Below are 14909 nucleotides of genomic sequence, written 5' to 3' on the forward strand. Positions count from 1 at the left end.
GGGAGCCCGCCGAGGGCAGCTGCCCGTCACCAGGCGCGGAGCCGCTTCTCCGTGTCTCGTGTGACGCCCTGAGCCGAGAAGCCTCGTCCCGAGCTTCAGAGCAGCGACTGGTGTCGGGGAATCCAGCCGGGAAACGTGTGATGTGGAACAGCCGGTGCCGTCCTGCTGGCGTGTGGTGACCCCGAAAATGCCCAGAACTGGTTAATTTCCAACACCAGCAGAACTCCAGAGCTCAGCTCCCGGTGCCTGACGGGCCTGACTCCCCTGGGCTCCGGCACCAGGGTCTCTCCCTCGCTGCTCTGCCGAGCCCCTGGCTGTGGAGCTGCCCTGCCTCGTAACCACACGGCTCTGCCGGGTTGTAGGTGCCGCGGGGGCTCCTGAGAATCCTGGTTCAGATTAGGAGTTTTGTTTTGCCAGATTTCCCTTTGTTTTGAGAGCAGAGTGGGGAATATGTATTTTTTAAAAAATTACTGAATTTAAGCCAAGTCTTAACTTGGCCATTTCCTTACGATGAGTGTCCTGCACCAGCTGGTGAGTGGAGCTGATTAAAGATTTCCACTCGAGCCCTTGAGAGCAGAAAGCAGTGCCCTGGGGAACGCTCTTTGGAGGGGTTTGCAGCCCAGTAAGTGGTTCCTGGTTTGACATCAACAGCCTTTGTCAAGAGTCTGGTCAAGCTGGAGGGAGACATAGGAGGGTGCACTGGCTGACCTTGCTTCTTCTGCTCCAGTGTTGGAGTTAACGAGCTTTTGTGGGCAGTATCATCTCTGCTCACGGTCTCGGGGCACCAGTTCTAGTTGAAGGGTCTTTCTGGGTTTTGGGGATGTACTTCTGCTCTAGTGAACCAAAGTGCTGGAGGTGGGTGTGCTGCCCTTGTGTATTTACATGTCCTCTCGTTTTTCACGTAGAAACAAACATGGCAAAGTGATTAAACCCCTGCAGTATCAGTCAACGGTGGCACCAGGCACGGTTGCAAGAGTGGAACCAAATATTAAATGGTTTGGTGAGTTCTTTTTCTTCACCCTTGACTCAGCAAGGTTAAAAACTGTTGAACTTGGTGTGTTTGGAGGGTTTTTATTTCACAGTTGTGGTCGCAGCGCTGTGTGGGGCAGTCATTGAAGATGAAGGTGAAGGTCACCCGCTGTAGGCATAGGTATGGGCTCACACCTTGCACGTGCCTGTGTTTTGGGTGTTTGCTTTCCATGTGCTCCCTGAAGTTGGTTATTCTGTCTGCTGTGGCCGTTCTGTGGGGTTCACCCCTGCGTGTGGATGGTGTCACCTGTGCACGTTAAGTCTCGCAGGGATACTTTCAGAATTTTCATGGAATGGTGGGAAAGAAAGTGTTTGGCTTATTTATGTGAATTTGGGGTTTGGCTCGAGGGTGTTTATTTCAGAGTCGTGGTCTCAGCGCTGTGTGGGACGGACACTGAAGGTGAAGGTCACCCGCTGTAGGCATGGGTATGGGCTCACACCTTGCACGTGCCTGTGTTTTTATTTCACAGTTGTGGTCTCAGCGCTGTGTGGGGCAGACATTGAAGATGAAGGTGAAGGTCACCCGCTGTAGGCATAGGTATGGGCTCACACCTTGCACGTGCCTGTGTTTTGGGTGTTTGCTTTCCATGTGCTCCCTGAAGTTGGTTATTCTGTCTGCTGTGGCCGTTCTGTGGGGTTCACCCCTGCGTGTGGATGGTGTCACCTGTGCACGTTAAGTCTCGCAGGGATACTTTCAGAATTTTCATGGAATGGTGGGAAAGAAAGTGTTTGGCTTATTTATGTGAATTTGGGGTTTGGCTCAAGTAAAATCCTCTGGCTTTTGTCACTGATATTTTAATTCCAGAGGGAGTGTTAATATTTCACTGGTGTACCCAGGGTTTCTGAAGCCGTTCAGATGAGGAACAGTCGGGTGCAATATTTATTTTTCCACACAGGAAATACTCGTGTCATCAAGCAATCATCTCTGCAGAAATTTCAAGAAGAGATGGAAACTGTCATGAAAGATCCTTACAAAGTGGTCATGAAACAGAGGAAGCTGCCCATGTCCCTTTTCTATGACAGGATTAAACCGCACGTGAGTGTCTCCTGCGCTGGGTCACGAGCACAGAGCTGTCACGGGTGCTACTGATCTGCTGTCTCTGCTCAGCCTGGTGAAATGTTGTGTTCTAGAGGGGCAGTGGAGCAGGGGACTTGGGGAAGGATGTTTTTCAGAGCCTATCACTGTGGATATCAGGTGTGAAGGCAGAGAGATGGTGTATTACTTCCCCGTGGTTTGTGAGCAGAATTTATTATTAGAAATTCTCATTTTCTGATAGGAAACGTGCCCTAAACCTCCCTGGGTCACTGTGCCAGCTCAGGGCGAATGTAGCAGCTCGTCCCCTTGTGTTCTCATGCTTCTAATGGCTCAAGTGACAGAGGGACCTGTTCTGGGGAAGCTTCACACTGCAGACACTCTTTGTGTGATGAATTTGAACTCAAATATGTGCTTTTTATCTTGAAGCAGAAATTCTTGTGCATGCAGCCTTCACCTCTAGTACATCAAGTGTTAGTTCTTGTCAGGTTTCTTTCATGATGCCCAAGCTATTATTTTGGACTCTTGCTAGCTGTTTCTTTGTATGGAAACTTTCCAGGTTTGTGTCATAAAAATGTTACCTAAATTAAGGGAAAAGTTACAGAGAAACTAAGATGTGCTTTACAAAAACAAATTACTTCTTTCAGCAATGAATTGTGTGCAGTTCCAAGAAAAGTTGGCATTCGTTACAGGCTTTAAAATCTACAATTGATTGTAATTATCCCTGACAAAACTCTGTGAATTTGGAGAGATTTGTGCACTTCTTAGAAAAATAAGAAATGATCAAAGATAGCAGCTAAATTTTCATCATTATAGCTTTAATTACATTTGACATCATTTATGGTGAGAGAACTGAAGCATAGTTCTTTGGCAAGTACAGTGTGTTTTGTTGCTTATTAAATACCCACTCATGTTTCTCAAAGGTTAATCTGGAGAACTCAAACCTTGTTAGGAAAGTGCCTGTAACTCTTGTCACAGGTTGGAGTTGTGTGGACTGAGGTCGTGTACACTGCGTGTTAGGAGAGTGGAAAACCCAGTTTGTGGGGGTTTTTTTTTTTACCAACCTGTTTTTTCTTAGACCTCCAGAGTTCACATTCTTGACACAGAAACATTTGAAACAACATTTGGCCCCAAATCGCAGAGGAAAAGACCAAATCTTTCTGCAAGTGATGTCCAGTCTCTGGTGGAGAATGCTGAAGCCTCATCAGGATCTTATGATCAGGGCAAGGACCGAGACCTGGTGACAGAAGACACTGGTGTGAGGTAAACAGGAAGGAGAAAGTATTAATTGTTTACATTTCTGGAAGGCCAGCTTTGTTTTTAAAGATGTATCTAGCACATCCATCAGTGCTGTTGCTGTGTGAGGAGTAAGGAAAATCAAATTAACTTGAGTTTGGGATTTTTAATCCTGTTTTGTCCCTGTGTATTTAATCAGACTGTTACTTCCATGGGACCCTTCTGTCTTTATTCATAATTTGTTTTCTGTTGCCTGCCAGAATATCTCCCAGCTCACATTTTGGATTAGGTAGGGAAGTGACAGTGGGCAGATGAGAATCTTTGAAAGCTTGTGTGTTTGTAGGATCTTTCTGCAAATGGGTGGATTGAAGGTGGAGTACAAGGGGGGGAGGATAAATCCCAGCTCTCTGTTCCTTGGGCCTCATCTCCTCTTTTGTCTGCAAGTGGCTAAATGGCTTTAGAGAAGACAACACTGTAACCCTGTTATTGTGGTTGCTGATGTCTCTGGTAATCCACTTCCAGGGATGAAGCACAAGAGGAAATATATAAGAAAGGACAGTCCAAAAGAATCTGGGGTGAGCTCTACAAGGTAAGCAGTGCTTATAATTTTGCAGCAGTCATGTCTGTCAGCCTTTGCAAAGTCAGGTGCTTCAGTCAAGCACTGGAAATCCTATACAACAATAACCAGAAAAGCTCTGAAAACCATTTATTGCTCTGTTAGGGAAGGTTTCATACAATTTATTTTGCTGTGAAGTTTCTTAGAAACATTAAGACAGTGACTTTCTTCATACAGAGATGTCCTGAGTTTGTCATTCTCTTGACTGCTTTCCTGTCAGCCTAGTTGAGCGGAATGACCTTAAACCATACACCCTTTTTCTGGGCCATTACATAAATGGGAGCAGAAAAAGCCAGCAGTAGAAGAGAGCAGAGATTCATTTTCAAATCTCTGCCTGACTGAGCTTGGTTCTTGAGCTCTTGTCCCAGTGGAACAAACAACCTTAAAATGTATGATCTAGAGATAGACTTGGCAGAGTGAAGGTATGAGCTTCTCTTAGATTCCTTGGGCTCCACCACAGATAAACCAGTCAGAGGCCTCTTGAGTTTCTTGAGGCTAAAAGCGTCTGGCATGTTGATGGGGTCGTCTTTGGAGGGCTCTGACCCTCAGTTTACCCTCAGAGTCACCTTGACAGCTGGAGGAATAGAGACAGAGAATGAATTAGGATTGTAAGAGCAGCTTGTCTGCTCTCAGTGAGCGTTAGGTGTGAAATTGCTTGACTTTTTGCTCTGAATTTCCAAATGTAGCTTAAAACCTTTTCATTTAGATCTAAAAGGACTGGGAACGATAGAGCAAAACAGATTTCAGTAAGGCACTGCCAAAAATGCAGGAAATAGCTGTGAAACAAATTCGCTTGGCCTGAAGCAAGTCATAAAATGACAGCTCCCTGCTGTAGATGCTTAGTGGACTAACAGCAGGTTCCTGCTTGGTTGTGTGTTTCATATTGATCCAGAAAACATACTTTATGTCCTGATTGTTTATGAAATGGCAGAATTGAATTGCTACAGAATGGACAGCAAACATTGTTTTTGTCTACTGAAGCAATTAATTTTCCTGTTTGGGTGCAGTGTTTTCTTTCCCAAGTGCTACAAGCATCTTTCTGGTGCCTAAGAACAGGGAAAAGCTATTCAGCTGTCCAGCCTGCGTGTGGAGGGGAGTTAGGGAAGGAGAGGAGAGGGTGGAGGATCAATGGATATTCATCTGAGCTTTACTAGTCTATGGGGAAGTGACAGTTGCTCATTAAGGATACAAGGTTTTTAAATTGATGATGTAGTTTAGAAAATTACCAGTTTTCATTTTGGAAGTATAGATGTCTTTACTTCCTGTAAAATCCTTTCCTTCTGCCTTATGTTTATTCAGGTGATAGACTCGTCAGATGTTGTTGTTCAAGTTCTTGACGCCAGGGATCCCATGGGTACTCGCTCCCCTCACGTGGAATCGTATCTTAAAAAGGAGAAACACTGGAAACATCTCATTTTTGTCCTGAACAAATGTGATCTCGTTCCTACCTGGGCTACTGTAAGCACAGTCCTGCCTGTTATTCCTTGAACCTTCTTTGTTCCTTTTGTAGCCTCTGCTTTAGTTCTATTGCCCCTCCTCATGCTGGTCTCCAAGGGCATAATATAACTGGGTCAATGGAACTCTCTGCTTGCCTGCTATAAAAGTTACAATTACAATGCAAATCTGGCCAAGTTTGGCTGAGTTGAGCAACACTCACCAGCCACAAATTCTCTACTTCCTCTGTCTGGATTTAACAGTTCAGCTGATGTCTCCAGAGTATGCTAAATGTTAGTCCGCTTAAGATCCATATCCACTACAGATGGTTTGCTTTATATCGTTAAACTAATTAGTTGTAGCTAGCAGTGAAGGCGTTTTTTTGGGAAATTGTTTGTCTTTTATAAAAACAATACTCAGAGCTTTTAGCTATTGGGTTGGTGAAATGCTTCAAAGATTCTTCCATAACAATTTTCATACAGTTGCATTTGTGACCTGAGCGAGGATGCTGTGTGCTTGTGCTCGTAAGCAGGTTGTTTCACCACCTCCACGGCACAGGATCTCTGACCAAACCATCTTTTCTTCTTTAGAAGCGCTGGGTTGCTGTCCTTTCCCAGGAGTATCCAACACTTGCTTTTCATGCCAGCCTCACAAACCCTTTTGGCAAAGGTGCTTTCATACAGCTTTTAAGGCAGTTTGGAAAGGTACAGAACAACTCGGGGGATGTGTGTTGTTGTTTGGCAGGGTGGGTGTGTTTAGTGTGGAGTCTTTGTTTTGTTAATGTTTGGGACTGGGTACACTGTGCTATGGCCATTCTGTCAGCAAACAGCTCCATTAATGAAGTTCCCTTCTTTGAAGAGAGAATGGAAAATATTCCTTCAAATATGTTCAAAATATTTGTCAAACTGAGGAGATCCAGAAAGAGCTGGTTTGACCATCAGCCTCTGCCCTGGGTTTCCTGTAGACAGAGTGTCCGTCCCATTGACACTCTTGGGTCACATTTGGATGTGTAGAAGGAAGGAACACATTTTGCCCCTGTTTGTCCTGCATGTATGCACTTTCTATTAAGGTGTTCTCCTTGAAAGTGTCTTTCTTTTTTCCAAGAAAGGCACCTTCTGTTGCATTTAGATCAGTTATTGTCTCTTCAAGCCACATCTGTATTCTGTCCCCAGATACTGTTTGTATTTGCTTGGTTTCTCGACCTAAATGGTTCTAAATGAGGTGTTCACGAGTGATTTTTAGAGCAACAAGGAAGGCAAGGGGTTCACCTCTTTCTTTTGAAATAGCAAATATTCTCTTCAATGCTTGGAGTTCTTAGAATCATAGAACGGTTTGGATTGGAAGGGACCTTAAAGCTCATCCAGTCCCACCCCCCCTGCCATCAGCAGGGACACCTTCCACTAGACCAGGTTGCTCAAAGCCTCATCCAGCCTGGCCACAAACACTTCCAGGGAGGGGGCATCTACAACTTCCTTGGGCAACCTGTTGCAGTGTCTGACCACCCTCACAGTGAAGAACTTCTTCCTAATATCTCATCTAAACCTCCCCTCTTTCAGCTTAAACCCATTTCCCCTTGTTTTGTCATTTGTCATTTTTGGATGGCAAGTGCCTGATAGAAAAGAATTGATCTCATTTTTTTGTCTGGTGCTTTGGAGTCCTCTTTGCTTTCCAAAGAAGAGTAGCTGCTCAATTGTTCAGAACTGTAGCAGTAATTCTGTCTTTCTCTATGAGGTGTTAACAAGCTGTGTTATTTCTTAACAGTTACACTCTGACAAGAAGCAGATCAGCGTGGGTTTCATCGGGTATCCGAATGTTGGCAAAAGCTCAGTGATCAATACGTTACGGTCCAAGAAGGTCTGCAATGTGGCCCCTATTGCAGGTGAAACAAAGGTAGGAAGAAATCCCTGCGTTGAAGATCAGAATTATCCAAGTGCATTGTCAAAAGCACCCATCTCTTTCAGGTGTGGCAGTACATCACCTTGATGCGGCGGATTTTTCTCATCGACTGCCCGGGTGTAGTTTATCCATCTGGAGACACAGAAACAGACATTGTGCTGAAAGGAGTGGTATGTATCTGTACTCAATGCTGGAAAATTGTTGTTGTTGTCAATATGTTGGGTTCAAAGAAATGAATGCACACTTTCCAAAACATTCATATTCCACCATTCATTTTCAGGTTCAAGTTGAAAAGATTAAGAACCCTGAAGATCATATTAGTGCCGTGCTGGAAAGAGCCAAACCAGAGTACATCAGAAAGACCTACAAAATTGATTCCTGGAATGATACAGAAGACTTTCTTGAGAAACTTGCTTCTAGGACTGGAAAACTGCTAAAGGTAGGACAGCTTCCTGCATTTGCAGGCTGGAATGTGGGAAATGTGAATGTTTCTGTTGCTTACAGGTAACAGAGAGGTTATGCCCTGCAAACGTGGACATAAATTGTTACTGGATTCTTTCAGGGTGGTGAGCCTGACACGCAAACTGTGAGCAAGATGGTTCTCAATGACTGGCAGAGAGGCAGAATTCCATTCTTTGTGAAGCCACCGAATGCAGAACAAGGTCCCCAGGTAAGAATGTGATGCTCGTGCTGCTTCTTCTCACATATTATTCAGTTTTCCTAGTGGTTTTACTATTGTGTTTTTTGGTTTGGTTTTTTTTTTCTGGAATATCATGTAACTTGAGTATTGCAAGTCTTGGGCTCTGCACTGATTCAGGTGACACTCGCTTGAATTAGGTGAGGATCAGGTAGCAGTGCTCTTCACAGAGATGTCTGAGCCACTTCACAATCACCTGCCTACCAGAAATGTCAGTAATTATCATATCATTAACCTGTCATCTTAGGCTTTTTACAAAGATAAAATGGAAATTGCTGTCAGAGATGGTGGGCCAGACTTTGTGGATAATATATCCATTACACTCTTTCTTGTAGCCTCCTGCATTGGAAGCAGCAACAACATCAAGCCAAGATAATAAGGTGGAGAAAATCTCTGAGTCGGTAGGAGCAAGTGTGGAGCCAGCAGAAGAGAACAACACAGACACTGAAATTAAGCAACTCATGTCACATGTTCGGCAGAACTTTGGGAGGATTAATGTGGCACCTCAGTTCTCAGAAGAAGATCTGGTTCCTGTAGATGTGCCAGGCTTCGATGAAACAGACAATGATTCTTCTGGAGAGGAGGAGCAGGAAGAGGAGAAAGAGGAAAATGAACAACATCCAGATTCAGTAGAGGAGGAACCACAGTCGGCTGTACCGGGTGCTGGGGAGAGCTCTAAGGCAGTCCTCAAGGCTTTGGAGGAGAAGATTGCAAAGTACAAAAAATTTCTGGATAAAGCCAAAGCCAAGAGATTCTCAGCAATAAGGTATCTGAATCTGTTCAGTGACTCAAATATTTCGCAGGGGGAAAAAGGGTTAATGTGGTTCTGCTGTAGTTTCCTCCATTCATAACTTGCTTGACTGATTCCTTTGTGTTGTCACATAAAGTTGCCACAACTTATTGAATTTAGCCATAAATACCTGAACTTGGGCTAAGCAGCAGTCTCTTTTGGAAAGATTATTTCAAGAACTCCTAGTTGCTGTCATAACTAAAAATGTTCTCACTTTTTGGAAAGCTGCCTCTTAAGCTATGGATTAGAAATCTTTTGGTACTGTGGGAAGCAGTACTACATCCCTCCTTGATGTTGGGTTCTTTCTTGAGCAGTACCAAGGCTGATGTCCTGCCTGGATGTGCCAGCTGGCTCTCTGTGTGTGTACAAGAGTATCCCAGCTCATACAGCAGGCCCAGTTCTAGCAAAGCTCATCCACCAGCTTTGTGAAGATGTAAGATTTCAAGGTTAAGTGTTATATTTCATCCCTTTGTGCGGCTCAGAAGCCCCGTAACTCCAGAGGCAAGATAATCATAACATGTTTTTTAGGTGCCAAGGCTGTGGCTTTGCTGCTGCTGGACTGCTGGGATCACTTCTCAGAGGTGGTTGTGTTTTATGTTACAACATTCTTCTTTTGCTTGTTTTATCTCTTGTAGAATCCCTAAGCAGCTCAGTGAAAAAGTGTTTGCAAAATCCATGCAGAAGTCTGAAGAACCCAAAGAAACTGAAGACAGAGGTAAGACAGGATTAGCAGATGTTCTTAATCTCTATTTGGAAATCCTATAAACAAGAGAAGAGAGGGAGTTGGGGGAGAAGTGTTCATTAGCTCCTGATTGCAAGTTTTTTCCTCTAAAGATATTTAAATCTTCAAACAGCTAACCTAAGGGCTGTCTGACCTCGCTGTAGCCTTTCTGTAGAACATCTGTCTGTAGAATAAGTTATGTCCCTCTCCTAGCAAACGAAGGTAAAGTGAAGACAAATGTTGTATTTCCAAAAGAATGGTGCTGTGGGCAGATTGCAGCCTGAGCAACTTGTGTTCCACATGGTGTAATATTACACAGAGGGGAGTGGAAGGGTTTTACGACACTGTAAAAGCACAGAGCTACTTGAGGCTATAGGTTTTACTGTGGTGACTTCAAGCATCTGTGGCTTCATTTTCTGTAGTAAGTTTGATTAAAGGCAAAAGCGTGTGGGGGGAACCCTATTGTGACAAGAGTATGAAGTTCTGGTGGGCTTGCATGGGGCTTTAAGCAATCAGCTTCTCAAGAGCAGTTTTCATAGTAATAGCAAGTGATTCTCTGGTAAGGAACATGCATGTTGTTTTGGTAGAAGATATTAAAATACCACCAGAGGAATGAGGAATGCTTTCCTGAAGGAGATGGGATGGTGACCCCAGTCTTAAGTTCTGCAAACACATGAGTGTTTTGGAAGATGCCTGAGTGTGTCATCTCTGCTGTTTGCAGGCAGCACAGAGAAGAAAAGGAAAAGGAAAGCAGAAGATGATGATGATGCTGATGAACAGCCTTGCAAGAAGCTTACATCCAAAGAAGTAAGTGTGATTTTTTTTGTAGTAAAACAAATGAGCAGAGTAACAGAGTTGGCTTTTTTGACACCTAGATTGCCATTATCGCTTGGTAGCTTAGAGACGGCACTAGTGAGAGGCAGAGGGTGCAGGGACTGTAGCTGAGGTAGGGGAGATGTGACGACAGGGTGACATGCTGCTGATGGGATGTGTGATGGTGACATGCTCCAGCAGAGCATGGACCATGAAAGCATTCAGCAGGTGACTGTGACAGAGAGAGTGTTAAGGGGAGAATCCTTTGTGGATGACCGTCCTGCTTTCAGCGTTGGCTTCCACTGGTGTTGAGAGCAGGGGTGTAAATGCTGGGAGAATTTGGAACTAGAGAAGCAGTACTACCCTGACTTCAAAGAGTGCTGCTGCTATCTTCTGTTAGTCAAGTCTGAACAATTCTTCTTTAATAACTTCAATGCCAAGTGAAATATTTGTCCATTTGTAGGACTTTGAAAGTGATTTGTAAGCAAACTGGTACAACAAGGGCTTTTTGGAGCGCTGCTGTGGACTGTTAGGACTGTCAGAGGGGAGTGCAGGACTGAATTCTGTTCATGAGTGTTCTGTCACATCTTTTGTTAGAGGCCTCTCTGTGACTGTGCTCATCAGATTGCTCCTTGCGCTGCTTTTGTAAAGTTCAAAGCATATCTCTCTTTGTAGCACTTCAAGGCCGTGGGTGTGTGGATTCTGTAGAGATCTCCATATATTTACATCAGTAATGTTTTGTTTGAAATTATTTATTTTACTTAAGGCATGTGGAATGCAAAGTGAGCAACATTTGAAAGCATGCAAACCAACTCAGGCTATGGATACCGTGGATTTGCTAATGTGTTTTGTGTCTCTCTTGCAGAGAAGACGAGCTGAGAGGCAGCAGCGGTCCAAGAAAGTCGGAGTCCGGTATTATGAAACTCACAACGTGAAAAATAAGAATAAGGACAAGAAAAAAACTGGCTTGGAGGGACAAAGATCAAAGCACAAAAAATACAAACATAAGCAATAAGTGCTTATTCTATTAAATTTTACATAAAACAGCTCTAGTATGCAGTGGCTTTTTTAATAGAAAACTTGTAGTTCCCATTCAAAGCCCAGTTTGACTTGTCTGTCTTGTTCCCAGGAGTAGCATCTCGCTCTTTGTTTCTGCATCATCTGAAAGTTCTTTATGCAACTGGAGATGATGGTATTTCCACATCACCATCTAAGGCCAGTAAACACTGTCTTGACAAAACATATCCTGAAGTGTTATTCAGTGGTGGTGATGGCTTTTTTTTTTTGTCTTTTTTTTGAAACAAGCTTTATGGAGTTTCTCATATCACCTCAGTGAATTATCTTTCCCATGTCTGCTTGTGATGAATAACCAGCTAGTTACACAGGTACCTCAAGTCAAGATTTCATTTGCTCTCACTGAGAAGTGGTCCTTGGAATGGTATCATACCCCTCTGTTTTATTTGGAATAACCACACAGAGAACTCTGGTATTGCTCATCCTAGGTTACTGCTAACGGTCCTGACAGGGGTTTTGATGTACAGTGAACACCAGCTCAAGGAAATACCTTCCAAACACCTATCCAGGAATCACCTGCAATGCAATTCTTGGTGCATGTAGCTTATATTGGTAGTAGACATTTTGTATATTGTCTCTGAATTTTCTACATTTTCAAAGTAATAATATTACAGAGATGTTTGCATATAGAAATGTTTATTAGTTTATTGCTTTGAAGGTTATCTAGTGCATTACCAACAGGCAAGGCCCAGATAGGTTCGCTATTCAAGAAGCTGAGTGCTGAGACAGCATTGAAAGAGGGTGCAGTAACTAATGAAGCTGTTGGATTTCAACTCAAGAAAGAAAGAAAATATAATTTCAAGAGAAAAAGAAAGAAATAATTACACTGCCTTCAGTTACCGGTAAGTGAAAATTCAAGATCGTTTTATGAAGACAAATCTTTGTCACTAATTGCAAACTTCTTGCTCTAAGAGCTCTTCTGAGCGCTGCCTGGAGGACAGTTTTTATTTGTTGCAATGATGCTTTCAAGTTGGGCCTGAAAAACAAATGAGACAGTAAGTCAAATTAGATTCAACCTAAAAAATAACCCTGCATTGCTGAAAAGTGATAAATTGTCTGTTAGATATTCAAAGCGAGGAGCTGAGGGATGCTGTGATACTTCAAGAGAAGCAGGCCAGGGGTTTTTTCTTCCCTAGCTAGTCCATTCCTTACTACACGCTTTATAAATTAGCTTTTCATTCTTGGCATCCACACTTCTTGCATTCTGAGAAGAAAGGAGCTGGCCTGGGTTCCATACAATGAAACACCAGTTTTATAATGTAAAGCACTGAAGAGGAAATTTAATAAAAGCTGTTGAAACAGTGGTCTGAATTCTCTGATTTCAGGCTGAACTATATTAGTTAAATTAAATATTTGGCTCTCTAGCATTTGGAACACAAACTGACTCTGGGACAAAAGTAACTGGGAACAGCAAGTTTTTCAGTTACTGAGACAACTTGACGCCCAATTAGTTGATTGATCAGAGAGTTACCCACGCGTAGGGAGCGTGTAGTGTGTGGAGCTTCAAGGACTCTTAGATCATCTTCTTCCTAGAGCTGCTGTGAATACAGCTGTGAAAATACTTGTACTTTTCTTTAGAAAACAAAAAAATGGGGTTTTTTCCTTCCAAAAGCAAAGTAACAAGCAGAAGCTCTGTTTTCACCAAAGCAGCAGGCACAATTACTCCTGTAATGGTGCAGTCCCCACTGCATAAGCACACAGTTGTTCTTATTGGGTAATATTTAATGTTAAGTGGTGTGTCTCGTTACCAGGGAGTCAACTTTTTTGGCCAGCAGCAAAGAAACAAAACATATTAATTTGCCTTCACTAGATTTTCTGTTTTGTAGCTGAGAAGGGGTTCAAACTATAGTGATCTTACAGTCCAGTTACACAGAAGTTTGGAGCATCTGTATTTGGGGTTCAGCTGCAGGCATCTGTTCTTCTCCAGCTGACTGATTGATCATTTATCATTTTCAGAAGAAATTCTGATCTCTCTGTGCCAAATGTGTGTGTGTGACTAGAGTTCAATTAATGACTTGTTTGGCTCATTAGGTTTACTGGTAACGAGAAATTGCTGACCAAGCAATGAAGTGGAGAATGCAAAAGCACAATTTTCCCATTTCATTGAGAATTTAAAGAACGTTAATACAAATGCATCATAAATGTAACTCCTCTAGAACTATAAGGAGAAAGTTATTTTCATATCTTTCTAATTACAAAATGAGAAGTTTTAGCATCACTATTTGGAATAACTTCTTTTTTACTAACCTTCAGCTGCTGATTTGTTCGTTTCAGGAACTGAACCTCTTCAGTGTGTTTCTTCTCTTCTATCTGTTGCTTTTCATGTTCACGTTTTTCAATAGCTTCACCTTTAGCTTTCTCTTCACTCACTTGTCTTTCCAGCTCCCGCTTTTCCTCTTCTAGCTCCGCAATCTTGGACAAGAGTAAAGATTTCTCAAGCATTATTTGTTAATAATCAATTTGCATTTAAGATGGGACAAAGTTGTACCTTGCACAGTCTTTAAAGTGTTCCAGATACAATAGCACATAGTTCAGGAAGTGTAATTAAGCACTAGGAAAACAAGGACAAGTATTTTGATCTTCCCTGCCACCCAGTGGACACAGAAATAACTGATTTCGTACAGAATTTTATGTGGGGAAAAAACCCCTTCTGCAGAATAGCACGTTCTGGGGTGAACATACTTACTCTTACTCTTACAAACTTACTCTTTTTTCCATGTCTGCTTTGCCTTGCTCAGCTTGCAGAGCTTTCCGCGTGCCGAACGCCACGCTGCTCTCGTACAGCGTCTGATAAGCTGCGATTGTCATTTGGATTTCATCCCTGACTCGAAGCAGCAGCAGTCCTCGCTCTGCACAGTTAATCGTAGTTTCACGGATCAGTTCATCTTTAACGAGAGGGTAGGAGAGTTAGAGCAGCGACTGTAGGTTATCTGGGAATGCTGGATACACGCAGGGGCCGGAGCTGCTTGTCTTTACCTGTTCTCTGCACCACAAAATCAACGTTGCTTTAGGAGGCAGAGGGATAGTTTTTGGGTTATTACAGTTCTAGCAGCAAGCGCTAGCAAATACAAGTGGAGTGGTGGTGCAGAAACTGGGGACAACAGTGCAGCAGCTGCATTAAAGTTAAAACAGCAAACACCTAACCTTGGTAATGATTTTTTTGCAGTTATCAGGAAGCCGCTGGAAGAGTTGAGAGCATCCAGGAGAGTTGTGCTCAATGGGTGATCCAAGCCAACACCACCTCCTCAGAATGCGTAAGAGCGTGTTAAGTTATCCACTGTTTTCAGTTATTATTTTATTATTTTAAATTAATTGCTGGGGTTAAGTACTACTACGACCTTTGAGCTTTGCATCTTTTGCTATTGTGTATGTGTGAGTGTACCTGGAGCGTGTCAGATGTAACACGCTCTGTGTTCTACAGCCACCAGCCTGGCCCCAGAGCTCTGCTCTGCTGCGGGGTCTGAGGCTGCATTAAACCCCCTAGAACCGCAGAGGGGGAGGTGGGGAAGCGGGGGGTTTGGAGGATGAGGAGCAGGGGTTTGGGGGGTGAGGAAGCTGGGGATTTGGGGG

At 43.2% G+C, this 14909-nt stretch overlaps 2 protein-coding genes across 2 annotated transcripts; one reads left to right on the top strand and one right to left on the bottom strand.

The window, feature by feature from the left end:
• Positions 1 to 905: 905 nt before the first annotated feature.
• GNL2 (G protein nucleolar 2) lies at positions 906 to 11280 on the top strand (the record flags this gene model as incomplete). Its single annotated transcript, XM_010170013.1, has 14 exons — positions 906 to 1000; positions 1926 to 2065; positions 3141 to 3325; positions 3821 to 3887; positions 5214 to 5372; positions 5939 to 6052; positions 7110 to 7238; positions 7310 to 7414; positions 7525 to 7683; positions 7807 to 7914; positions 8277 to 8707; positions 9367 to 9446; positions 10174 to 10259; positions 11131 to 11280. Coding segments are annotated over 14 exons (2008 nt in total), but the record flags the coding sequence as incomplete, so codon positions are not given.
• Positions 11281 to 12246: 966 nt separating this feature from the next.
• Positions 12247 to 14224, bottom strand: DNALI1 (dynein axonemal light intermediate chain 1; the record flags this gene model as incomplete). The annotated part of the gene is made up of 3 exons (XM_010170014.1): positions 12247 to 12315; positions 13587 to 13751; positions 14046 to 14224. Coding segments are annotated over 3 exons (413 nt in total), but the record flags the coding sequence as incomplete, so codon positions are not given.
• Positions 14225 to 14909: the final 685 nt, after the last annotated feature.

Source organism: Antrostomus carolinensis, unplaced genomic scaffold, assembly GCF_000700745.2.
Source record: "Antrostomus carolinensis isolate BGI_N321 unplaced genomic scaffold, ASM70074v2 scaffold29656, whole genome shotgun sequence".
Lineage (NCBI taxonomy): Eukaryota > Metazoa > Chordata > Aves > Caprimulgiformes > Caprimulgidae > Antrostomus > Antrostomus carolinensis.